This window comes from Lepisosteus oculatus, chromosome 14 (assembly GCF_040954835.1).
Source record: "Lepisosteus oculatus isolate fLepOcu1 chromosome 14, fLepOcu1.hap2, whole genome shotgun sequence".
Classification (NCBI taxonomy): domain Eukaryota; kingdom Metazoa; phylum Chordata; class Actinopteri; order Semionotiformes; family Lepisosteidae; genus Lepisosteus; species Lepisosteus oculatus.
The window spans coordinates 36,885,702-36,911,539 of NC_090709.1; the positions used below are offsets into that span (position 1 = coordinate 36,885,702).

General features: G+C 50.2%; 4 protein-coding genes across 4 annotated transcripts in view; 1 reads left to right on the forward strand and 3 right to left on the reverse strand.

Annotated features, from left to right (window-relative positions):
• Positions 1 to 25,838, reverse strand: part of LOC138243445 (uncharacterized) — a 252,123-nt gene that overhangs the window by 105,515 nt on the left and 120,770 nt on the right. The gene's annotated exons all lie outside the window — the stretch shown is intronic.
• Positions 1,131 to 20,465, forward strand: LOC138243367 (GTPase IMAP family member 4-like). The gene is made up of 6 exons (XM_069198934.1): positions 1,131 to 1,150; positions 1,408 to 1,427; positions 2,859 to 3,151; positions 4,968 to 5,153; positions 5,947 to 6,597; positions 20,373 to 20,465. The coding sequence occupies exons 1-6, from the start codon at positions 1,131 to 1,133 to the stop codon at positions 20,463 to 20,465; spliced, it is 1,263 nt and encodes a 420-aa protein (XP_069055035.1).
• Positions 14,389 to 18,414, reverse strand: LOC138243461 (uncharacterized). The gene is made up of 5 exons (XM_069199092.1): positions 18,173 to 18,414; positions 17,790 to 17,912; positions 17,125 to 17,278; positions 16,563 to 16,607; positions 14,389 to 16,472 (listed from the first exon to the last, which is right to left on the reverse strand). The coding sequence occupies exons 1-5, from the start codon at positions 18,350 to 18,352 to the stop codon at positions 16,195 to 16,197; spliced, it is 780 nt and encodes a 259-aa protein (XP_069055193.1). The 5' UTR covers positions 18,353 to 18,414; the 3' UTR covers positions 14,389 to 16,194.
• Positions 18,790 to 25,276, reverse strand: LOC138243368 (trichohyalin-like). Its single transcript, XM_069198935.1, has 6 exons — positions 23,219 to 25,276; positions 21,967 to 22,728; positions 21,041 to 21,132; positions 20,857 to 20,921; positions 19,217 to 19,431; positions 18,790 to 18,812 (listed from the first exon to the last, which is right to left on the reverse strand). Exons 1-6 carry the CDS (start codon positions 24,864 to 24,866, stop codon positions 18,790 to 18,792), a joined length of 2,805 nt encoding a protein of 934 aa, XP_069055036.1. The 5' UTR covers positions 24,867 to 25,276.

The following is a 25,838-nucleotide window of genomic DNA, read 5'->3' on the forward strand; positions in this document are numbered from 1 at the left end:
CGTCGAATTGCAACCGTAAAATCGACGACATTAATAAACGCATATATAACGTCGAAAACACATCTGAACAAACAAAAGCCTGAGGCTTTTTACTGTATGTATCGTGTGTGCCGCAACTAGGAGTATACGGCACTCTGCACAGTGTACGAAGTAAATTATTTTCGCAGTAATTAATTTACACGTGTATAATAAATATAGTAATATAATACATTAATTACTGCGAAAATAATTTACTTCGTACACTGTGCAGTGTGCATATATGCGTTTATTAATGTCGTCGATTTTACGGTTGCATTTCGACGTTGATTATACGTCGCGGCGATGTATATATACCTATAGCCGGATTTTCGACGAGAATATACGTATATTCGATGAATCACTGCCCACTGGGAATGTTCAATTATGCGGGTGTTAACGCCAATTTAAAACATGTCATAAATGTTAATCGACCGTCTAAAATAAAAATGAAATCGAAACATTTCATTGTCTGTGTGGTTATTATTTAAAAAAGAACGCAAAATATTATTTAAAATCAATACAATATTTTTATTATACATTCGCGGTTATATTGCTCAAGCTTTTTTAATACATGTTACATTCAAGCCATTTTATTACAAACATTTTTAACTACATTGCTCACGCTTTTTAATATACATTTCAAGTCATTTATCACAAACACACATACCCACAGAAAAAATGTTACAAAGTCAACCATGTGGGTCTAGGTATTAATGATCATCTCCTTTCTGCGGTTATCTTAGAGACCGGGTCGGGCGTTTTGACCGATGCCGCACACCCCAACGGGGCAGCCTTGAGTTTTTCAACTAGCTCTCGGTTACCAGCGTTGGCTAGCAAGGTGCCCAGCATGTTGATTTCTGCCATAGCCTCCATGAACACATGCCAACCTTTTGGGTTCTTACCGACCACAACTGCTTGCTGCTGCGTGAGAGCCCTGACAAGACCAATCATGTGAGAGCCCTCAACGGGTGCCCCCTTGTACACAAATTCCCCCTTTTCATTCCGGGCTATTAATGGTTCATTGCGGGCCATGGTCTTTAACAATATCTCGGCATTTCTCCGGAACCGCTGAGACACGCTGTCCAAAATATACCCAAAGTCAGCGTCGCTCGATGACGACGGTTGTGCTAACGTGAGTGATAGCTCGGCGGGTGCATTTTCCGGTAGTACAACAGTTAAAGTCCCCTTTTCGGAAGTCCCCTGGCGTACTAATGTCAAATATGGTTGTAACACCTGACTGTACAATTTCACTTTTTCATATTCGGCCAGATGTGAGTTCTGAAGAATGTCTCTCATTTCATCATCCAGCCGACGGGTTGTTCTTTTTCTTACATCGCTTTCGAGCCCAGAACGCTCTCAGAGTCGATCGTGCTGTTTCTGAGGTACCAGGTACATTGTTCAGGACCAGGGTAAAGTTAGCTCGAAGTTCGAAAACGATTTTGGCACGCCTGTAGCGCTTTCACGAAATCTCTTAGAGTTACAAAAACACTTGCTTTGTGTATAAAATACATTGTGGATGATTTCTCAGCCTTTACTTTTTCGTTTTTATGACATTTTTTGACCAAGCACGAATATTCTTTTGTCCATATCTTCGCAATGGAAGCACAGAACGCCGTCAAACCAAATGCATTTTAAAGACCACGACTTCTGGATATTTCCACAGCCTTTACATCAAACTATCAGTGAGCTAATTATCTTTTTTTAAATCTCCGGTTTTTCATCGATGCGTAATTACGCAAGAACTGGAACCCGGGGGACCGCTGTGTGCACACGTTCACAACGCGAGAAATACTGTTCAATACGGCTTCATGCGAAAAACCCGTATATGACCATAGGAAGCAGAACAGTGCAGTCTCCAATTACCCAGACTGTAAGCACGGGAATAAAGCTTTGTTTGATTTCTGAAACCCTTCCTTTACGCCCTGTTTTCATTCAGGTAAGGGTCAACTATATTGAAATTACTACTGATAGCAGGAAGATTAAAATATTCTTTACTCAGCAGCTTATTGTGTGGATAGTTTCTAAGCGGTTTGATTTCCCTGCCAGGTGGCTGAGTCCCAAACATTTCTTTATGAAATGTGACATTTAGACTCACTACTGAAGAATCAGGACGGACTGAGTGATTTTACAGTTTTGACATGTATTTTAAAATAAGGTGTCTGTGTTGTTTATCGGATGAGAGAAATCTGACCTTTCAGTGAGGTTAAATTATTCTAAGAAACAAAATCCTGATGAAAAATTAACATGTACTATTGAGAAAACAGTTAAAAATAAAAAAATATATATTTTATATAAATTGTAAAAATACAGAATAAGAATGTTGTAAGAATACAGTTTGACTAACATTAACAGAATATGTTTGTATACCACAGAGAATACACAGAAAAATAATCTCAATAATCTGTGATTTTCCTCTCTCACAGGGCAGGGACAATAGAAAAGATATAGAGACGTTTTTATCGTGTATTTTAAATGGGATGAAGAGTGAAAATATCTGTGATGAGAACTTTATAATGTAAATAATCTGTGGTCTTTCTCTCTGACAGGGGAGGGACAGGCTGATTCCCATGAGGCACCACAGCGTCTCTCAGAGATCAGGATCGTGTTGCTGGGGGAGAGAAGGTCTGGGAAGAGCTCAGCAGGAAACACCATCCTGGGCAGAGAGGAGTTTGACACTGAGGGAGAACCTCAGGAGTGTGTGAAGAGACAGGGAGAAGTAGCTGGGAGGCAGATCACTGTGGTCGACACTCCAGGGTACTCCTCTTTTCCATGGATAATAAGTACTGATCCACAGCATGTCAGACAGGAGGTTGTGCGCAGTGTGTCTCTGTGTCCCCCAGGACCCCACGCTCTCCTCCTGGTGATCCCTCTCATCACACTGAGAGAGAAACAGAGGAGAGTAGAGAAGGAGCATCTGGAGCTTCTCAGTGAGAGAGTGTGGAGACACACAATACTGCTGTTAACCTGGGGGGATGAGCTGACAGACACGACCATTGAGCAGCTCATTGAGAGAGGAGGACAGGAGCTCCAGTGGCTGCTGGAGAAGTGTGGGAACAGGTATCATGTTCTCAACAACAAGAACAGGGGCGACCGCACTCAGGTCACAGAGCTGCTGGAGAAGATAGAGGACATGGTGAGAGGAAACTATGGGCTGTACTTCACTACTGACAATGACCAAGTATATACTGAACTGGAGACATACAATAGAGAGATAGAGAAGCTGAGACAGAGGTTGAAGGAGAGACAGAGAGAGACAGAGGAGCTGAGACAGAGGGAGGAGGAGAGACAGAGAGAGACAGAGGAGCTGAGACAGAGGGAGGAGGAGAGACAGAGAGAGACGGAGGACCTGAGACAGAGGTTGGAGGAGAGACAGAGAGAGACGGAGGAGCTGAGACAGAGGGAGGAGGAGAGACAGAGAGAGACAGAGGAGCTGAGACAGAGGTTGGAGGAGAGACAGAGAGAGACAGAGGAGCTGAGACAGAGGTTGGAGGAGAGACAGAGAGAGACAGAGGAGCTGAGACAGAGGTTGGAGGAGAGACAGAGAGAGACAGAGGAGCTGAGACAGAGGGAGGAGGAGAGACAGAGAGAGACAGAGGAGCTGAGACAGAGGTTGGAGGAGAGACAGAGAGAGACAGAGGAGCTGAGACAGAGGTTGGAGGAGAGACAGAGAGAGACAGAGGAGCTGAGACAGAGGTTGGAGGACAGACAGAGAGAGACAGAGGAGCTGAGACAGAGGGAGGAGGAGAGACAGAGAGAGACAGAGGACCTGAGACAGAGGTTGGAGGAGAGACAGAGAGAGACAGAGGAGCTGAGACAGAAGTATGAAAGAAGGGAGAGAGAGAGAGAAGAGGAGCTCAGACAGAGGTTGGAGGAGGAGTGGAGCAGGAGAGAAGAGGAGCTGAAGGAGAAGATGAGAAAGACACTGGAGGAAGAGGACCTGGAGAAAGAGACAGAGGAGCCCAGACTGCCTGTCAAGAGGAGGAACAGTAAAGAACTTGAACCTCCCGAGAGTGAGTGTGATTGATGCTGTATTACTGAGTCACTGATCTTACTGGTCATCAAACTGAAAGATTCAACCGATTACACAATTGCAATTCACAGATTGTGTGGAACAAACACAAGGTACATGGTAGGAGGTATTGAGGTGTCCTGACAGTAGTAGGGTACAGGGTAGGAGGTATTGAGGTATTTAGGTGTCCTGACAGTGGTAGGGTACAGGGTAGGACGTATTTAGGTGTCCTGACAGTAGTAGGGTACAGGGAAGGAGGTATTTAGTGCTCTTCGTAGGTGTCCTGAGAGTGCCAGTGCCCCCTGTCAGTTCAAGGAGGTAACTGCAGGTGTCTGCTGTGGTTGGCTGTTAAGCAGTCTTACTGCCTGGGGCAAGAGCTGTTCTGACACCTGGTGGTCTTGGTCTGATACTTCAGTACCGTTTTCCAGATGGTAGTAGAGAGAGCAAGTTGTGTTTAGGGTGACTGGGGTCCCTGAGGATGGACCTGGCCTTCTTGAGGCATCTAACACAGTAGATATCCTCTGTGTTCAGTAGCGCAGCCGGTAGTGTTCTGAGCCAGTGTCACCACCCTCTGGAGGACCCTGAGCTCGTGGGCGGAGCAGTTACCACACCAGGCAGTGGTGGAGCCGGTTAGGATGCTCTCAGTGGTGCAGCTGTAGAAGCTGGTCAGGATGTGTGAAGGCAGGCTGAACTTCTTCAGTCTGGGGAGAGAGAACAGGCGCTGTCTTGTCTACGGGGTTGGTGTGGTGTGTCCAGGTCAGGTCGCCTGTGATGTTGACACCTAGGAGTTTGAGAATCTGGACCACTGCGGACCCACTGATGTGAATGGGTGCCTGGTCTGTTCCTGTGGTCCACCATCAGCTCCTTAGTTCTGCTGGTGTTCAGAGAGGGGCTGCTGTCCTGACACCATGCTGTCAGCGTTTCTACCTCCTCCCTGTAGGCAGACTCATCACCGTTCGTGATCAAGCTGATGATCGTTGTATCGTCCGCAAACGTGATGAGGGAGTTTGTCTTGTTCCTGGAGACGCAGTTGTGGGTGAACAGGGAACAGAGGAGAGGGCTGAGTTTGCAGCGCTGGGGAACGCTGATGCAGAAAGGGGAGCTCAGTCCTGGGTCCCGGAGCTTGGTGATGAGCCTTGAGGGTACGATGGTGTTGAATGCTGAGCTGTAATCAACAACAACATTCACACATACGTTTCTCTCTTGTCCAGGTGTGAGAGGGCAGTGTGTAGACCAGGGGCGATGGCCTCCTCAGTTGATCTGTTAGTGTCAAAGGCAGCTCTGAAGTCCAGCAGGACAGGAGTGGGTGAAAGAGCCCATCAGCAGATCATTAGAACCCCAGACAATAGCTGTTTCTGTACATCAGTCTGAAGGACTCGTCACAGCTTGTCTGCAGATCAGTGAGTCTGACTGAACAGCAGCAGCCTGTTGTAGAATCTGTGTCAAACAGGGTGAGATGGAGAATTACTGAACAGAGTGAAATACCAGCAGGATGATTGCACTGGACTGCACTCTCCTTGAGTGCTGTTCTTCACTGGAGTGAAGAGATTATCTCTCCTTCTTCAATTAACGTCCTTCTACACTCTGCCCCTGTAACAGTACAGTACTGCAGCATGACTGTTGTTGCTTGAGGCCAGTATATAAACACAGACTTTTCAGATGAAACTTGAGTCACTTTGAAAAAATAGATCTGACACAAGGAAAAATCATGAACATCAGGTAAAACTATGTAGTTAGTTGATACTCAAGGTTAATTCCCAGATGTTCATTCTGTAAGATTCCTTCATAATGACTTTTAAGTTTTGTCTCTTGAGCAAACTGAACCCTTCTTATCTGTGGAGAGCTTGGTCTCCTCTCATGTGTCACCTCCCTGATGCTCCTGTCTCTCCTCCTGTTGCAGTGAGTGAAGTCGAACCCAGGATGTGGGGCTCTGTGTTAACCTGTCTGCCCCGGGACCCCACGCCTTCCTCCTGGTGACCCCGCTGGGCCGATCCTCAGGGGAGGAGAGGAGGACACTGGAGACAGTCCTGGAGATATTCGGGGAGAGGGCCCTGGGACACACCATGGTCCTGCTCACCCACGCTGATGAGCTGGCCAGCAGGACGCTGGAGGAGTCTGTGCACACAGGCAGCAGGGAGCTCCAGTGGCTGCTGGAGAAGTGTGGGAACAGGTATCACGCCCTCAACAACAAGGACAGGGGCAGCACTCAGGTCACAGAGCTGCTGGAGAAGATAGAGGAGCTGGTAGCAGGAAACAAGGGCAGCTACTACAGCACTGAGACGTACCAGGAGGCAGAGTCCCAGATCAGACAGAGGCAACTGCAGATCCTGAGGGAGAGGGAGGAGGAGAGACTGAGGGAGAAGCACCAGAAGGAGCTGCAGAACCACCTCCGCAGGATGGAGGAGGAGATCCAGGCACGAGAGGAGAAGATCAGAGCGCTGGAGGAGCAGATAGCAGAGCTGGAGGAGAGGCTGAGGGAGGAGAGGGATGAGGGGAGGAGGAGAGAGCTGGAGGAGGAGCTGAGGAGAGAGAGAGGGGAGAGAGAGAGGCTGCAGAGAGAGATGGAGGAGGTGAGAGAGGATCAGGAGAGGGAGAGGAGAGAGAGAGAGGAGACACACAGAAGGGAGATGGAGGAGCTCAGGCAGCGGTATGAGGAAAAGGCCAGAGAGGAGGCAGAGAGACACCTGGACCTGGTGAAGCCGCACTTCAGCACAGGAGCAGTGATACTGGGAGCAGGACTGGGGGCAGCAATAGGGGCCCTAGCAGGGGCCCTGAGGGGCCCAACAGGAGCAGCAGCAGGAACAGTGATAGGAGCTGCAGTAGGAGCTCAGATAGGAGCTTTACTGGGAGGAGAAACCAGAGCAGCACAGACTCGCACACAAGAGCGCACATAGCCCGCAGACACACAAGAGCGCACACAGCCCGCAGACGCACAAGACCGCACACAGCCCACAGACACACAAGAGCACACACAGTAGTCACAACGTAGTCTCACACACAACCTGAAGGCACTCAAAAATACACAACCATCAGACACATAGAGAACACAAACAGCCCGCAGACACAATGAGCAGACACACACAGCCCGCAGACACAATGAGCAGACACACACAGCCTGTAGACACAACCCTCAGACACACACAGCCCGCAGACAGGAGAGAGAAACAGACAGGAGATCGAGGAGCTGAGAGAGAGCTGAAGACACTGAGACAGGAGCAGGAGAGGGAGAGGAGGAGCTCAGGCAGTGTTATCGGAGTGACAGAGAGACACAGAGACACTGCCGCAGGTCAGTCACTGATCCACACAGTCTTTCCCAGCGGGAGAGGAAGACCGGATACTTCCTGGACACAGAGTGAGGACTTTCCACTGAAACACTGATCTCTTCCTCGTAAGAGATCCGACTCACTGAAAAACAGCCCTTAGTGTCCCATGTGAAGAAAACTACTTTTAAATAATGTTCTATTTTGATCATGTTTGTATTTTGCTATTCTTTGTATATATATATAAATGTCATGAATACTTTTGGATATAATTCTGACATTGTATATGTGTGTGTAACAGAATATATGTGTATAATTGTAACAGTGGAACAGTGAGTTTGTATCCAGCTGTGGGTCTGGCGGTGTCCCACCCGGTATAAGAGCACAGTGTCGCTGACCGGGACTCCGCGGTGGGAAAGTGGCCGGTTGTGGCCGAGATGGCGAGCAGCTGTTTCCGGCGGGCGCCAGGCAGGGTGGGCCAGGACAGGCGTGAGGCGGCCGGGCTGTGTCTGCGGTCCCAGCGGGGGCGTGTGCCTCCTTCTCACAGCGTGTCTGGTGTGGGTGTTCGAGGGGCTGCTCATGAGGGGTCTTGAGGAAGAGACAGAGGCGCTTCAGCGCGACGGTCAGCCACACTGCGCGCATCAGGCCGGCCGCTCGCTCGGACACACAGACCTTTCTGGAAGAGAAGCGCGTTTTCACCTCCTGCAGCCGGAGTGCAGCTGCAGAAACACACCGCTCGCTTGTGCAGAAGGACGTTGAAGCGCCGCTGGAAAACCGACGTGATGATGAAAGACGTCGGTTCATTACGGCGCCCAGACCCGCTGCCGGCTCGTCCGGCAACTGGGACTTTATATCTCGCAACGGCGACTTACAATCTCAGAATCACGACTTTGTTTCTGGTCATTGGGACTTTATATCTCGCAATGGCCACTTACAATCTCAGAATCGCGACTTTATTTCTGGTCATTGGGACTTTATATCTCGCAACGGCGACTTACAATCTCAGAATCACGACTTCATTTCTGGTCATTGGGACTTTATATCTCGCAACGGCGACTTACAATCTCAGAATCACGACTTTATTTCTGGTCATTGGGACTTTATATCTCGCAACGGCGACTTACAATCTCAGAATCACGACTTTATTTCTGGTCATTGGGACTTTATATCTCGCAACGGCGACTCACAATCTCAGAATCGCGACTTTATTTCTGGTCATTGGGACTTTATATCTCGCAACGGCGACTTACAATCTCAGAATCACGACTTTATTTCTGGTCATTGGGACTTTATATCTCGCAACGGCGACTTACAATCTCAGAATCACGACTTTATTTCTGGTCATTGGGACTTCATATCCCGCAACGGCGACTTACAATCTCAGAATCACGACTTTATTTCTGGTCAGGAGTGAATCAGTTTAGTATTGGGACCATGAGGGCCGATATGTGTTTTTTTGCTGAGTACTGTTGGAATTTGTTTTTGACACAAAAGTACAGAATATGATTGCATATTAAATATGAGTCTCTAGCACAGACGGCCGGCATTTCCACAGTTAAACTTTGTCAGACAAGACTTTCTGTGTTCAGTCCCCCCAGTTTCAGGTCAGCAGCAGTGAAGTGAATCAGAGTTACTTGGTCACACGTCTCTTACACGACTTTCAGTCTGTGACTCCTCGACGCCCCCAGACCCCTCATATGATCCTGTGAGCCACGTTCGGCGGCTCTCCGTCTGCGGGTGTTTCTGGGTGTCATTTCCTCTGCAGCTCAAAGGGGCTCAAACGCTCAGGAGTTTCCACTTCTTCTCCCTGACAACAGCCCATGAGAGTTGGGCATCTTGCACTGTTGCCCCTGTAGGTCTCCTCTCTAGGTCTCTGGCGTATTGGATGGAGGTGTTTTCACCTCAGACCTGTGGAGGGTGTCTGCAGTCTGATGGCTATCTCAGTTTCCTCACTGCTCTCAGGAGTTTTCTCATCTGTCTTGAACCACCTGGACTTTGATGGGCTCTGATCTTCACAGCTGCTTGCTCTTCTGTCACAGGCAGCTCTCTGGTCTTCATCCTGACTCGACAGCCAGACCCAGACACTCAAGACTGGAACCAAGGCTGCAGTCTGACAGCTCTCGTTTTCACAGTCAGTACAACAGAAACACCTGAGCAACTAGAGTCGCCTGTCAGCCATTTTCCCGATTAACTCTGCTCACCTGACACTGGGGGTTGAACACAACAGACGACACTGTTGTTACATGACTAATCGTGTCTAGAAAATCATTTCCACAGACAGATGCTGCAGTTCTGTGCTTTTGCTCAAATTTAACCCTTTGATCTGAAAATCACATTTCAATAATACACATCAAAATAAATATCACATTTATTTTAATTTTGTACAAATCAAAAATGACTAATTTTACTTATAGCTGTGGTTCAGGTCCAGTCTTCTTAGACCAGGAGGACAGCCGGTCCAGAGGTTCAGGTCGGGTCTTGTTAGACCAGAAGGACAGCTGGTCCAGAGGTTCAGGTCCGATCCTGTTACACCAGGAGGACAGCTGGTCCAGTCATGTTGGAGGACAGCAAGTGTGAGGGTGCCGTACCAGGAGAACAGTGTTGAAGTTCTGTGATTTTACAGACATGATGTTCTTTCGTTAGAGGTTTTGCTGCAGCAGGTGTTGGTGTCAAACTTTACTGTGTTTCAGTCCCACCAATGGACTGCAGAGTCCCACTGTGAGCTGTTACAGAAGCCCCTGTCTATACGGAGGAGAAACACAACTTCTACCAAGAATGAGGAATAGGTCAAGTTTATATCCTAACACGTTTGGTGTTGTTCCTGAGTTGTACAGTTGTACGTTTAAGCACTGAGCACATGAAGGTCTGTTTTACCCAGAGTGGTGGGTGTCTTGTACAGACAGCTCTTCTGTACTGTTGAAATTTTATATCTTTCAGAAATCAGCTGGATAAAGAAATGAGATTCATCATCGTTGATCTCTAGCTTGTTTGGTAGGGAGTAGTAAATGTGTCACTTGTGACCTCCCTTCCTGTCTCTCCTCCTGTTGCAGTGAGTGAAGGAGACCCTGCAGTCGAACCCGGACTCCAGACCCGACCCTCTGAGCTGAGACTGGTGCCGCTGGGAGCCGGACTGGGGGCAGCAATAGGGGCCCTAACAGGAGCCCTGAGGGGCCCAACAGGAGCAGCAGCAGGAACAGTGATAGGAGCTGCAGTAGGAGCTTTACTGGGAGGAGAACCCAGAGCAGCACAGACTCACACACAAGAGCACACACACAGCCTGCATACACAAGAGCGCACGCAGCCCGCAGACACACAAGAGCGCACACAGCCCGCAGACACACAAGAGCGTACACAGCCCGCAGACACACAAGACCACACACAGCCCGCAGACACACAAGGGCACCCACAGCCCGCAGACACACAAGGGCACCCACAGCCCGCAGACACACGAGAGCACACACAGCCCACAGACACACAAGAGCACACACAGCCCGCAGACACACAAGGGCACCCACAGCCCGCAGACACACAAGGGCACCCACAGCCCGCAGACACACGAGAGCACACACAGCCCGCAGACACACGAGAGCGCACACAGCCCGCAGACACACGAGAGCACACACAGCCCGCAGACACACGAGAGCGCACACAGCCCGCAGACACACGAGAGCGCACACAGCCCGCAGACACACGAGAGCGTACACACCCTGCAGACACACGAGAGCACACACAGCCCTCAGACACACAAGGGCACCCACAGCCCGCAGACACACGAGAGCACACACAGCCCGCAGACACACAAGAGCGCACACAGCCCACAGACAAACAAGAGCACACACAGCCCGCAGACACACCAGAGGACACACAGCCCGCAGACACACGAGAGCGCACATAGCCCGTAGACACACAAGAGCGCACACAGCCCACAGACAAACAAGAGCGCACGCAGCCCGCAGACACACGAGAGCGCACACGGCCCACACAGACACACGAGAACACACACAGCCCACAGACACACACAGCCCGCAGACACAATGAGCAGACACACACAGCCCACAGACAGGAGAGAGGAACAGACAGGAGATCGAGGAGCTGAGAGAGAGCTGAAGACACTGAGACAGGAGCAGGAGAGGGAGAGGAGGAGCTCAGGCAGTGTTATCAGAGTGACAGAGAGACACAGAGACACTGCCGCAGGTCAGTCACTGATCCACACAGTCTTTCCCAGCGGGAGAGGAAGACCGGATACTTCCTGGACACAGAGTGAGGACTCTCCACTGAAACACTGATCTCTTCCTCGTAAGAGATCCGACTCACTGAAAACCTGCCCTTAGTGTCCCATGTGAAGAAAAACTCATTTTAAATTAACGTTTTATTTTGATCATGTTTGTATTTTGGTATTCTTTGTGTATATATATATATAAATGTTATAAATTATTTTTGGATATAATTCTGACATTGTATATGTGTGTGTAACAGAATATATTGTAGCATTTACAGGTTCTTCTCAGGACAAAGGACCAGTGGAGACGCGATAAACGAACCAGGCTTTATTCTTTATCAACCACAGAATATACACACACATGACTTACAATCTCAGAATCACGACTTTATTTCTGGTCATTGGGACTTTATATCCCGCAACGGCGATTTACAATCTCAGAATCACGACTTTATTTCTGGTCATTGGGACTTTATATCCCGCAACGGCGATTTACAATCTCAGAATCACGACTTTATTTCTGGTCATTGGGACTTTATATCTCGCAATTCCGAGTCAGAAAAGTCATAATTTCGAGATCTAAAGCCGAAACGGCGAGAAACCGCGGCGCGTTTTCTTTTCTTTCCACTCCCTGGCGGACACGGCTTCCACAGAGGAGGGAGAGAAATGGACTTTTATGTTTTTATATCGACTTTATTCTCCTGAGCCGATCATCAAAGAGCAGAACTGGCGCCAAAACCAGCTTCCGGCTCGTCCTCCGGATGCCGCTGCGGCGCCGGTTGCTAAGCGACGCTCCGAGCCCGAGCGCTCGAGCTCCTCTCGGGGCGGTTTTATTCCCAGCTGAGGAGCCGCTCCTGTCCTGGGAATCCCGGGAAGGACTGGGACTCCCCTCCTGTGGGCTGGGAGGCTCTTCCCGGGTGTTTCCGCAGACGAGGGGAGTCCTGGTGTCCTGGGAAAAGGCCCCCTGTGCTGCGGGCGTCTCCGAGAGAAACGGGCTGTTTGTGTGGGAAGATGCTCTTTCCTCAGGAGGGGAAGAGCCGAGCGGGAAGGAAAGTTCTGGAAGTGCGTCTCCTCTCCGGCTGCTCCAGTCCCAGTGACGGCGACACCGGGACAGGACAGGAGGGATGAGCGGGTCCTCTTTCCCACACGGGGGATTAGTGGGGTTTGTTAGGACACAGGACAGAGAGATAGTGCTTCTAGATAGAGTGCTACTGTACGGGTGGTAATAATAATAATAATAATAATAATAATAATAATAATAATACATTTGAATGATCTCGCTGCTTCGGCGGACCGGCGCGCGCCGGCTGTTCGATTCTTAACGGTCGCCCGGAGCTCCGCGCGAGCGCGCCATTAAAAAACAAATAAAATAAAAATAAAACCAACTCCAAGCCGTGAATCTGCATCGTCTTCCTCTTCCAGCTCCTCCTCTCCTGAGGGGAAAGAGCGGCCTGCTGTCGACAGGAGTGTGGACACAGACGGGCCCGCTCCCGGAGAGACTCGGAGTGAAAGACCGTCTCTCAGAGAGACTCCAACTCCCCGGACCGGTGGACACGGGTGAGAGAGACGGCCGGGGTCGTCATTATTATTATTATTATTATTATTATTATTATTATTATTATTATTAGACCAGCAGGGGAGGGCAGTCGCGGGCAGTTCGGTCGGTCCGGTTTCCATGACCACGGGGCCGCTGACGATCCGGATTCATTCCGCTTCAGCCCGACAGCAGGTTCGACAGGTCCAGTTCGTGTGGGTCTGCGGGTCGAGCTGAGGACAGGAGACAGCTGTCGGTGCAGAAGCACACGGGTGTGCAAGAGCTGACATGAAAGGGCCGGGTCGTGTTTCTGTGAGTTTTATTATTATAATAATAATAATCTACTTTATTTTATTTTATATAGCACCTTTAAAGGTGGGTTCTCAAAGCACTTTACTGAATGACAACAATAAATAAAATATATGTACTGTATACAAGATAAAACAAGTAACAGGTTTCAGGTGTGAAGAAGGCCGAAACGTGTTTTCTTTCTTTCTTCTTTCAGCCTGGAATAAACCTATTACTTGTTCTTTTATGAAATCGAGACTATTAAATGTGTGAACTTCATTATTGTGAACTGTTTTCTCATGTCACTTCCAGCTTTTCAAAGCTTCTTTGAGCCTATAGTTTATATATAAATATTTATTAATACCGTAACGCTATGGGGTTCAGGCGGGCGCCCTTGGCGCATCAGGTCAGCCCCACACCGTGGGGGGCTCGAACCCAGGACTCCGGCGTCACTCACCAGGGACCCAGCTTGTTGAGCTAAAGAGAGATCTCTCCACAGCCCAGGGGCTGTGGTCCTGCTATCACAGGGAAGGGCGGTGATGTCACCACTCTGGTACGCCGGCTCTTACACAGTGGCTGGCGGCCGTATGTGTTACAATACCTTATATGGTACTCCAGTCCCACAGCCGTTATATGAGCCTGGTAGTTCACTGTAATCACTCCAGTAAAATGTCCACAGTTGGGTAGAAATACAAGATTATTTGAATAGAAATATATCCAAACATAATGTATAACCTGTGTGTAGCGTGGATAATGATTATGAGCCCAGTCTGGACTAGTCAGAGGAGCACAAGGACAGAAGAACAGGGGTTAACAGCACTGAGCTGGTCTGTATCACCTGATAGTGCCCAGTGTAGAGTCTCACTGCCCCTGACTCTGGAGTCCAGCCTCTCTGATGAGTCTCTATCAGGCTTTACAGACTGCTGGGGTTAACAGCCCTGAGCTGGTCTGTATCTCCTGATAGTGCCCAGTGTAGGGTCACACTGCCCCTGACACTGGAGTCCAGCTTCTCTGATGAGTCTCTTAAGAATATTGGTCCATTAAACTGATGAGGTATAAAAACAGGAGAAAGATCTTTATACACAAATACTGTTTGATACACAGTGAAACATCTCAATAGTTTCTTCCAATTACTGCATATATACATTAAATCTCAACATTTCAATGCAGCACATAAAGTAACACTATTGTACTGTCCCTTTTCTTGGTAATGTTCATCTCCCAACAGAGGATGATAAAGCTGGAATTCAGTTGACTAAAGTTAATAGAAAAACCTTCATCTGTAAACGTTCAAGGCACTTGGCAACTCAACAATCACATGTCATTACACAATAATGCTGGCAAAAGGAGCCTTCTTCAAGAGAAGTATTGAGATAAGATACTATCTCCACCATGTTGGAGTCTCCACAGGAACAGGAAGTGGGATGAGGGAAGATGGAGGGGCTTCAGATGGGAGGCTGCTGTGATTGGATACAAGCTGGGATGGAGCAAAGCTGCTGTTATTGTTCTCTTTAAACATAATTCATTTCATTTAGGTTAAATACATCCGTAAGATATACATTCATATGATTAGAGAATGTTTTAAGTGAGCAACACCTTCTCTCAATCATCTTCTGTGGCCTCTCTGTCTTGTGCTGCTTCAGCTTCTCATTCACACTCCTGTATCTCTTGTATGTCTCTTCTGCTTCGGGGGACTGAAATACCAAACTACTTTACTGTATCTGTCTACAACTGAATTGAGTCTCTCTACTGCCTCTCTCAGCTCCTCGATCTCCCTCCTGCAGCTCCTGTGCTCCTGTCCTGCTGGAGTGAACTGTGTTGTCGACACACTGACCTGCTGGAGAGTCTCTCTGTGTCTCTATGCCTCCTCTCTGGCCTTTTCCTCATAGTGCTGCCTGAGCCCCTCCATCTCCCTCTTGTGTGTCTCCTCTCTCTCTCCTCTCCCTCTCACTCCCTCCATCTCTCTCTGCAGCCTCTCTCTCCCCTCTCTCTCTCCTCAGCTCCTCCTCCAGCTCTCTCCTCCTCCCCTCATCCCTCTCCTCCAGCTCTACTATCTGCTCCTCCAGCGCTCTGATCTTCTCCTCTCGTGTGTGGATCTCCTCCTCCATCCTGCGGAGGTGGTTCTGGAGCTCCTTCTGGTGCTTCTCCCTCAGTCTCTGCGGAGGTTCAGTACCTTTTCAAATCCAGTGATCACATCTGCTGATTGGCTGCGATATCATCGGGTGTAGCTCTTCAGGCTCCTCATTGGCTGTTCATCTTTCAGATGTTTGATCGGTTACCCCCAGCTAGAGCTCAACTCCAGAGGAGACCCGTCACCCCACCAGCATGGGTCCACATGAGTATTTCCTGTCACGGGAGATGTCAAAATGGACCTGGTGCTCATCAGAGAAACCCACCTCGGACACACTCCCAGGGGCTGGACTGTTATCACTCAAGGGCAGAGATTATTGGGAAATGTTTATGATATGCCTTGGTGCTACAGAAGTTTCATCTGAAGTGCATGCATTAGCACCTCCAACAGCACAGTGTCCCTGGTCACTGTCCTGGGTCACAGAGCTCAAGAGGGAACAGCGCCACCTGCTGGTCCACAAGCTCCACACACAGCAGCAGCGTCCTGGTTTCCTTACAGTCTCCCAGCCTTGCTGAGCTCCGAGCTCTGAGGGCATCAGGCTACAGAGTGGCAGCTCTGCTGTGTTCATGGGCTGGATCAGTGCAGGCTCAGAGGAGCCTGTGTGATCTTCCTCATGCTCTCTGTGTGGCTCAGGGGCGTTGCTGTGAGCCGAGAGAGGACGACTGTGTGTTGCTCAAGAGTGACTCCCTCATGGTGAAACACTGTAGTCCTACAGGGTGTCCTTACGCTCCTTCTCTATCTCAGCTGCTCCACAAAGGGCTTCAGTAATTCCTGTATCGCTGCGTCGTTCCGAGGAATTCTGGCCATGGCTTCCTTAACGACGTGAACAGACACCTCCGTTCCGAAGTGGGAGACAATCCTGTGGGCCAGGTCCTGCTTCTCGGTGTCTCCCAGTAAACCCCGGGGCATCCCCTTTTGGTGCAGAATGTTCTTCAGCTTCTTGTACTCGTCTGCTTCCAGCTCCTCGATCACTTCATTCAAGGCTCCTGCCCACTCCTCTCTGCTGATGATTCCTGAAACAAACAGACACCCTTCTACTGGCTGCTCCTACACAAGGGCTGAGGAACTAGCTCTAGATACTCAAAGAGGACAGAGGGACTCACTCTGAGGGGCAGAAGTCTTTGGGGTCCTGGTCTGAACAGCAGGGACTGCAGAGGGAGAAAGAGACAGAGACATGTTCACCCTGACCAGCACAGCACCCACAGGACACAGTCTCTTGTAAAGACACTGTTCACCCTGACCAGCACAGCACCCACAGGACACAGTCTCCCGTAAAGACACTGTTCACCCTGACCAGCACAACACCCACAGGACACAGTCTCTTGTAAAGACACTGTTCACCCTGACCAGCACAACACCCACAGGACACAGTCTCTTGTAAAGACACTGTTCACCCTGACCAGCACAGCACCCACAGGACACAGTCTCTCGTAAAGACACTGTTCACCCTGACCAGCGCAACACCCACAGGACACAATCGTTCGTAAATACACTGTTCACCCTGAACAACAAAACCCCCACAGGACACAGTCTCCCGTAAAGACACTACTCACCCACAGGACACACAAGATGCATCTCAAGTCAGCTATTGCCTGGCATGATTGTCACACTCACTAGCAGGCCATACTGACCTCTAACCCACCATGTTCTCAGTAGATCTGTTACCTGGCAGCTGCACAAAGCGCGTCCACACCCTCTTTTTTCCGTCCTTTGTGGCGCCTTTCAGCAACACCAGGTCCAGACTCCTCGCACCGTGGGCCAGGAACACCTCGAACGTAGGGTGGAAATTCGGGCCATAACTGCAGTAAAAGCACTCGGACTGGAAGAACAACAGTAACGCCGTGTTAAAGAGCTAGCAGTCTGTCACACAGGCAAATCCTTTTTGAGCATGAAGTCAGCTGGACTCCCTCTACAGACTCTGTGACTCTGCTTTCTGCTTCTCTCTCCACTATCCCAATTCTCCTTGACCTCTGACATGACTGGCCACATCCTCTTCCTGTCCTGGTTATTTCAGGTGCTGCTCTTGGCTGGTTCTCTTCTTGTCCCTTGAACTGCTCTTTCCAAGTGTCCTGGTGAGGCTCTGGCCTTCTCCCCCCCTGGTGTTCTTCACGGGTCAGTACTCGGGCCCCTTCCTTTCTCTGTGTATCTGCTGGATGGGTCCACCTGTTTCATTGCTTTGATGACACTGATGATACTCAGATCACCCTTTCATGACCCGAGTCTTTCCTGCTTCTCTCTCTCTAGATCTTTCTGTCTTTCTCTCATGCTCTCTCAACAGTTTGGGTCATAAAGGCCAGTGATCTCTGTCTGTATCACAGGACAACCATTACCTCAGGCTGGATTATCTTAATCTCCTTGCTGCTGCTGGACACTCTGTACGTCGCTTGCGGTGTAAGTTTACAGGTTGAGCTCGTCTTAATGAGGGAGCTGCTGCAGTCCTGCTGCTCGGTGACCTGTGGAGGAGAGGAGAGGACAGGGTGACACTGCTGGGAACTGGGGAACAGAAACATGCCACGACGTTGTGCTGGAGAAACAGACAGACAGAGACAGGAAGTGCTGGAGAGACAGATAGAGGGACAGGAAGTGCTAGAGAGACAGGAAGTGCTGGAGAGGTAGACAGGCATAGAGACGGGAAGTGTTGGGAGAGAAAGACAACTAGAGACAAGACGTGTTGGGGAGGTAGACAGACAGAGAGACAGGAAGTCCCCTGTACCTGGCTGAGAAGTACGTTCCCAGGGAGCACAAACACGTTCAACTTGGGTAGCAGGTCCATGCCATCCCCCAGCTGCAGGAACAGCAGCACCTGTCCCAGGATGCTGGAGTCCCACAGGCTCTTCACAAGGCCCCACAGGGACAGGCCAGCGATGGACACCCTCACGTGGGTCTGTGTCATACCCAGGGGTGACACCACCTCAAGATTGCCACAGCTCACATGGGCCACCAACAGGAAGTCACTCCTGCCTGCAGGAAGACACAGAGTGAGTCACGATTCCTTTGGCTGTTTGTTGTAAGACTGCTCACATCTTCACAGCTTCCAGTCCAGTAGGAGAGCCCCACGATTCAGTTACACCCCTAGACTCCACCCCAGCTGTTCCCTGTTTGTTCCAAGGACCCATCCCTCTCAGCTATAAGACTTTGGGCTCAGAGCAGTGGGTGCAGCACCACTGTGGAGTTGGACCACCTTCAGTTCCGACTTGGTTAGTATTTGCCAGTTAGGCCTCAAGTGCCGAGTCAGCAAGATGGGTTTGTAAACCAGAGACCATCAACTCAATGCTGGAGGAGCTTGTCTTGGTTAAACCTGAGTACGTTGGCTCCAGTGTGATTCGACAATCAGTCACGTCCACAGTAGAGGACTGCCGGAATGGAGAGGCTCACAAGAGCCAGCTCTGCTCCTCATTGACTTCCATTCCAGCTCATCTTTCAACCTAGTGACATGACACAACACTTAGGGCTGAAGATCACTGATTATTTCTGTTAACGATGTGACATGGCCTTCGGTGGTCATGAATAACTGAATTAAAGTAATGAAGTCTTTAACTGAGATTAATTAAGGGCCAGTAATGAAGCCCTGGGATTGAGGTTCAGTAATGGATTGGAACAGATTCCAGAGGCTGGAGAGAGGGATGAGTCCAGCATATCCCAGAAGCAACCTCATCTTCATTCACACTGTTACACAGAAGGCAAATTGTCACCAGACTCTGAGCTGAAGCTGTACTCACTGTCAATACAGAAACTGTTAACATCGCCTGAGACTCACGGCCATCGATCTCGCAGTGAGGTAGCTGCAGTTCCCTCAGCGCCTCCTGGGGGCAGTGTATGTCAAACAGGGGTCCTGCAGGAAGCTGGCCAGTGGGGGACAGGAGCGCCATGTCCCAGTGTGTGGTCTGATACTCCAGTTCACCCCCCGACGCCATCACAAACACCAGCCCAGTGACACGGCACCAGAACTGACCCACGGACGGGCAGAGATACCTGCACAGGACAGCACACTGTCAACACACTGCACAGAGATAGAGGACACCACACTTTCAACACTCCACAGAGACAGGGGACACCACAGACATCAGGGCATTGACACTGGAGACAAAATGAAGAAATTCTACACTTGCAGTACAGTGACACAAAGAGAGAACTGAGGCAGGACTGTGTGACAAAGACACAGCGCTGACACTGGAGACACAGAAATATAGAGGTTCCACACTTCCCTACTGCAGTCTGGCATGTTTATCCTTATTATTATTATTATTATTACTATTATTATTATTACTATTGCTTACACTTATATAGCGCTTTTCTGGACACTCCACTCAAAGCACTTTACAGGTAATGGGGACTCCCCTCCACCACCACCAATGTGCAGCCCCACCTGGATGATGCAACGGCAGCCATAGTGCGCCAGAACGCTCACCACACATCAGCTCTCAGTGGGGAGGAGAGCAGAGTGATGAAGCCAATTCATAGATTCATAGGGAATTCTTAGGAGGCCATGATTGGTAAGGGCCAATGGGAAATTTGGCCAGGATGCCGGGGTTACACCCCTACTCTTTTTGAGAAACACCCTGGGATTTTTAATGACCACGGAGAGTCAGGACCTCGGTTTTACGTCTCATTCGAAGGACAGCGCCCGTTTACAGTACAGTGTCCCCATCACTATACTGGGGCATTAGGACCCACATGGACCGCAGGGTGAGAGCGCCCCCCTGCTGGCCCCACTAACACCTCTTCCTTAGCTAAGAAGAAGCTACTAAATTCCTCTCGTTATTGTTTTAAGGACTAATGATACGTGATATGAGTGCTCCGAGTGTTTAAGTTTCAGTTTGGTGTGAAAGTACACAGGAGACCGTAGTGATGGGCGAGACTGAAGCAATGTGTCTATTTTAGTGTCATTTCTCCGTGAAGCTGTCAGGTTGCAGGAGAGCGAGTCTCTGGAAAAAGATGTGACTGTGAAAATCCCTTCTGCTGACTTTTATTCAGATAAACTGCGAGTCCACTGCCATGGCAACTGAGCGCTTCCGCTGAGATACCGCAAGATACTTGGCTGGACCGGGATGACATTATGATTGACGGGCAGCTTAGCAAGTCAGAGGGAGGAGTGGCACAGGAAGTAGACCAGTGGCCTTGTGGGAAATGGAGTTTACCTAGACTGCCGTCGTGCAAGTGAGCAGAACTGACATCTGGCAGCTCCTCACTGGGAGCACAGGAAACTGTGCATTTAAAATAACGAGACAAACAAGGGGTCTGTATGTAACATCGAGCAGTGTGTTCTGGAATTCTGTTTGTCCTGAAGGTCTTTCGGCCTTAAATTATGCCTTTTAGTGATTTTCAGGACTTCCTATGTTTTAATCTCATTTTTGCTTGTTAAGCAAAGGACGCAAAAAAGCCCAAAATATCAGGTACCTGTAGGTTTCCTTCCTGTTCTGAAATTTTATTTCAGGAGTGAATTCAGTCACGTTCCCTGGGACCTGAAAACGAATTGAGATGTCACAGGTGTGGAGGTAAAGATACAGGTGTTTCTCCAGTGTAGGAGAGGAGATCTCACACGTGTGGAGGTAAAGACTTTTCCTGTAGTATAAACACTTACTTTGGTTCTGCTAACTTCATCAGGCTCATCTCCCACAGACAGTGAGCCCCCAGTCTCAGGTGCCCCAGGTGAATATTCCTCAGCTGCTGGACCTGTTGAAAGAAAGAGCTGAGCACCACAGAGTGACAGGCGTGAGTCTGTCTCAGTATCTCAGGTGCTACAAACTGTTGAATACAGCTGTCTGATCTTCTGAGACAACCTGACTGCTGTTTTGACACCATCATCATGATAATGGGCTCGTTATGGATCTGGTGTGATGCTGCTCACTGTGTTTAGAGTCCACTGTGTTTCTCGCGCTGGTGCAGACATCTGGGTTCCTCTGCGTGTTCAGGATCCCTCTGTTTCCTGTATTTTAGAATATTTACTTCATATCGAAGTCTAATCACACTCCTAGAGAAAGTGTGGATCATCCTGGATCAGAAGGGACAGTCAGTGAATCCGAGCGAACTCTCTTCCTGTTGTGAACTTGTGACTCGCACTAATATTCTTACAGGACCTTGAGAGAGAGGGTCAGTGATGTAGGAGAGAGAGCCGTGTGTCAGTGTGCCGTACAGACAGAGGGTCAGTGATGTAGGAGAGAGAGAGCTGTGTGTCAGTGTGTCGTACAGACAGAGGGTCAGTGATGTAGGAGAGAGAGCTGTGTGTCAGTGTGCCGTACAGACAGAGGGTCAGTGATGTAGGAGAGAGAGAGTTGTGTGTCAGTATGCCGTACAGACAGAGGGTCAGTGATGTAGGAGAGAGAGCCGTGTGTCAGTGTGTCGTACAGAGAGGGTCAGTGATGTAGGAGAGAGAGAGCTGTGTGTCAGTGTGTCGTACAGTACAGACAGAAGGTCAGTGATGTAGGAGACAGAGCTGTGTGTCAGTGTGTCATACAGACAGAGGGTCAGTGATGTAGGAGAGAGACTTTCGGTGTGATCAGGACTTACAGTTTGGGGGCTCCATCTCTTTACTGTGTCTCCTCCTGACAGGCACTCTTCCAGCTCCTCTCTCTTCCTCCTCTTCTACATCGACCACTTTCTTGGCTGACTTCCTCTTCTTTATCTTCTGCAGAAGTTTTCTGTCCATCATGTAAGGAAAGACACTCATTTCTGCCACCATGTCCTCTATCTTTTCCAGCAGCTCTGTGACCTGAGTGCGTTCGCCCCTGTTCTTGTTGTTGAGAACATGATACCTGTTCCCACACTTCTCCACCAGCCACTGGAGCTCCTGTCCTCCTCTCTCAATGTGCTGCTCAATGTTTGTGTCTGTCAGCTCATCCCCCCAGGTGAACAGCAGTATTGTGTGTCTCCAGACTCTCTCACTGAGAAGCTCCAGATGCTCCTTCACTGATCTCCTCTGTTTCTCTCTCAGTGTGATGAGAGGGATCACCAGGAGGAGAGCGTGGGGTCCTGGGGGACACAGAGACACGCTATACACAGTCTCTTGTTTGACCTGCTCTGAGGTGGACTTTATATTATCCCACTCCCAGCCTGGAGTGTCGACCACAGTGATCTGCCTCCCAGCTACTTCACCCTGTCTCTTCTCACACTCCTCAGTTCCTCCCTCAGCGTCAAACTCCTCTCTGCCCAGGATGGTGTTTCCTGCTGAGCTCTTCCCAGCCTTTTCACACCCCAGAAGCACAATGTTCAGCTTCGACAGACGAGGAGCTGCTGAGATCTCTGGACGGGGAGTTTCTCCTGGGCTTCTCCCTGGATCAGCAACCAAACAAGACAACATCAGTGTTAGAGCTTGTAGTGTTTCAGGGCACAAGAACTAAATCATTTTTTCAGCTGTTCTGCCACTCTAGTACTTAGAGGGGATGAAACAAACTCTGCTGTGTGCTTAATTGAAACAAACATGTCAATAAAACAAGCAGATTCTGGGATCTGAGTGCAGAAGGTTAAAGTTCCCTTATGTTGACTCAAAACATCAAAAACTACAGCTTTTGGAGTTTAAAAGACATAAACCAAGATGAAGAGAAATGTTATGACAAAAAAGAAAGCAAAGTGAAGAAGAAAGAAATTCAAATAAGAACCACTGCATAGAGACAAAATAAAAATCACAAGATGCAAGACCTCTCTTCAATCTTGACACGATTGCATGTATGCAGTCCAAACTATACAATTCTCTGGAATTTGCAGTTTTACCTCTTAAACTGGGCATCTACCTCCTGCCTTCCTGCTGGGGTACAGTACTTACTCTGACCCGGCTCCAGGCTCTGAGGCTGGGAGGACTCCTGCAGCTCCTTCACTCTCCTCTGCAGCTCCCCTTCCCACCTCTCCTGGATCTCCGCCTCCTTTCTCTGCAGCCTCCTGTCGTACTCCTCTCTCAGCCCTTCCTCCCACTGCCTCCTCAGCTCCTCCGTCCTGCTCCTCTCCTCCTGCGCCTCTCGCTGCTGCTCCCTGTATCTCTCCTCCAGCTCCTGCTCTCTCTGACGGTGCTCCCTCTCTAACTGCTGCCTCAGCTCCTCTGCCCTCCTCCTCTGCTCATCCTCCAGTTCCTGCCTCAGCTCTGCCTCCCTCTGCTGCTGCCTCAGTTTCAGCTCCTCCGTCTGCCTCTGCAGCTCCTGCCTGCCCTGCTCTCTCATCCTCTCCTTGTAGTGGAGTCTGAGCTCTGCCAGTCTGCTCTGCTCCTCCAGTGAGTATCTCTGCTCCAGCTCCTCCACTCTCCTGAGCTCCTCAGCCCTCCTCAGCTCCAGCTCCTGCTCCCTCTGCCTGCGATCCTCCTCCAGCTGCCTCCTTAGTTCCTCCTCTCTCTTCCTCTGCTCCTCCTCCTGCTCCTCCCTCTTCTCCTCCATCTCCCTCTGCTGCTGCTGCTCCAGCTCCTGAACTCTCCCCTGCAGTCTCTCTTCATACAGCTGCTTGATCTCGTCCACCTTCCTCCACAGCTCTGCTTCACACCTCTGCTGGGCCTCCCCGCGGTCTTGGCCTCTGTGCTGCTGCCTCAGCTCCTCTATCTTCCTCTCCTGCTCTTCTTCAAGCTCCCTCTTCACGGCCTCCATCCTCTCCCTCAGTCTCTCTGCACACTGGGTCCTGGTCTCCTCCACCTTCCTCAGCTGCTCCTCAGTGAGTTTCAGGATGGTCTCCTGCACCCTCCTGTGCTGCTCCTGGTATCTGAGCTCCATCTGCTCAGCTCTGCTGCGCTGCTCCTCCTCGTACCTGCGCAGGAGCTCCTGGTGCTGCGTCCTGTAGCGGAGCTTGATCTCCTCCGTCTTCTCACACTGCTCCTGCTCCAGCCTCTGGCTCTGCTCCTGGTACTGCAGCTGCAGCTCCTGCTCCTTCCTGCGCAGTGTCTCCTCCTGCTCTCTCCTGAGAGCCTCCAGCTGCCTGCGCTGCTCCTCTCCCTGCCTGCGTCTCAGCTCATCCAGCTGGTGCCTCTGCTGCGCCTCGTGCTCCTCCTTCAGCTGCTCCGCTCTCCTCCTCTGCTCTTCCTCACTCCTGCGTCTCAGTTCCTCCGTCTTCTGATGCAGTTCTGCCTCGTACTCTTCTCTCAGCTCCTGCACTTTCTTCAGAAACTCCTCCTTCTTCTTCCTGCCCTCCTCCTCCTCTCTGTATCTATTCTCTCTTTCTCTCAGCCTCTCCTCTGCATCCTGGTCCACTAAGAAGCCCAGACTTTTTCCTGCCACCATGTCCTCGATCTTGTCCAGCAGCTGTGTGACCTGAGTGCGGTCGCCCGTGTCCATATTGTTGAGAACATGATACCTGTTCCCACAGCTCTCTAAGAGCTGCTGCAGATCTCTCCCCTGTGTGTCAACGTACTGCTGCACTGTCTCCTGTCCCAGACTGTCCCCGTGGGTGAAGAGGATGAGAGTGTGATTCAGGACAGCTTCCCCGAACACCTCGGTCATGGTCAGCAGGGCTCCCTTCTCCTCGTCTGTGAAGCGTCTGGCCCGCAGCACCAGCAGGAAAGCGTGGGGTCCTGGAGAGGACAGCAGCAGGCACCTCCGGACCTCCAGACACACGTCCCTCTGGCACCCCCTGCTGTCCAGGAGGTCTGGCGTGTCGATGACAGAGAGCTGCCTCCCAGCAGCCTCCCCCCTGCGTCTCTCGCAGGTCTGGGTGACCGCGGACAGGCTGGGCCGGGAGGGGAACTGTGTGCTGCCCAGGATGGTGTTTCCTGCTGCGCTCTTCCCAGCACCAGTCCTGCCCAGCAGCACCAGTCTCAGCTCAGAGGGGCGGGGCTGGAGTCTGGGTTTGACTGCAGGGTCCCCTTCACTCACTGCAACAGGAGGAGAGACAGGAGCATCAGGGAGGTTAGACATGAGAGGAGACCAACCTCTCCACAGGTAAGAGGAGTACAATTTGCTCAAGTCATTTCTTGACAAACGTAACTTAAAAGTCATAATAATAATAATAATAATGATAATTACTTACACTTCTATAGCGCTTTTCTGGACACTCCACTCAAAGCGCTTTACAGGTAATGGGGATCCCACCACCGCCACCAGTGTGCAGCTCTTTACAGGTAATGGGAATCCCCTCCACCACCACCAGTGTGCAGCCCCACCTGGATGATGCTCCAGTCCTCTCACACACACCAGCTCTCAGTGGGGAGGAGAGCAGAATGATGAAGCCAGTTCAGAGATGGAGGTTATTAGGAGGCCATGATGGGTAAAGACCAGGGGGTAATTTGGCCAGGACACTGGGGTAACACACCTACTCTTCTCGAGAGACACCCTGGGATTGTTAATGACCACAGAGAGTCAGGACCTCGGTTTGACATCTCATCCGCAGGACGGCGCCTGTTTACAGTCCAGTGTCCCCGTCACTATACTGGGGCATCAGGACCCACACAGACCGCAGGGTGAGAGCGCCCCCTG

Excerpts from the sequence above, each read along its gene's own strand:
- LOC138243367 (XM_069198934.1), top strand. The coding sequence starts at position 1,131 with ATGACGACGGTTGTGCTAAC. Across the intron at positions 3,152-4,967 it reads TGGAGAAGATAGAGGACATG|GCAGACTCATCACCGTTCGT; the intron begins GTGAGAGGAAAC and ends TCCTCCCTGTAG. Across the intron at positions 5,154-5,946 it reads GTCCTGGGTCCCGGAGCTTG|GATGTGGGGCTCTGTGTTAA; the intron begins GTGATGAGCCTT and ends AGTCGAACCCAG.
- LOC138243368 (XM_069198935.1), bottom strand. The coding sequence starts at position 24,866 with ATGACCGAGGTGTTCGGGGAAGCTGTCCTGAATCACACTCTCATCCTC. Across the intron at positions 22,729-23,218 it reads GAGCCTGGAGCCGGGTCAGA|GGAGAAGCCCAGGAGAAACT; the intron begins GTAAGTACTGTA and ends TTGCTGATCCAG. Across the intron at positions 18,813-19,216 it reads TCACTGCGAGATCGATGGCC|TCCTCTACTGTGGACGTGAC; the intron begins GTGAGTCTCAGG and ends CCATTCCGGCAG.
- LOC138243461 (XM_069199092.1), bottom strand. The coding sequence starts at position 18,352 with ATGACACAGACCCACGTGAGGGTGTCCATCGCTGGCCTGTCCCTGTGG. Across the intron at positions 17,913-18,172 it reads GGAACGTACTTCTCAGCCAG|GTCACCGAGCAGCAGGACTG; the intron begins GTACAGGGGACT and ends TCTCCTCCACAG. Across the intron at positions 17,279-17,789 it reads TTAAGATAATCCAGCCTGAG|TCCGAGTGCTTTTACTGCAG; the intron begins GTAATGGTTGTC and ends TTGTTCTTCCAG.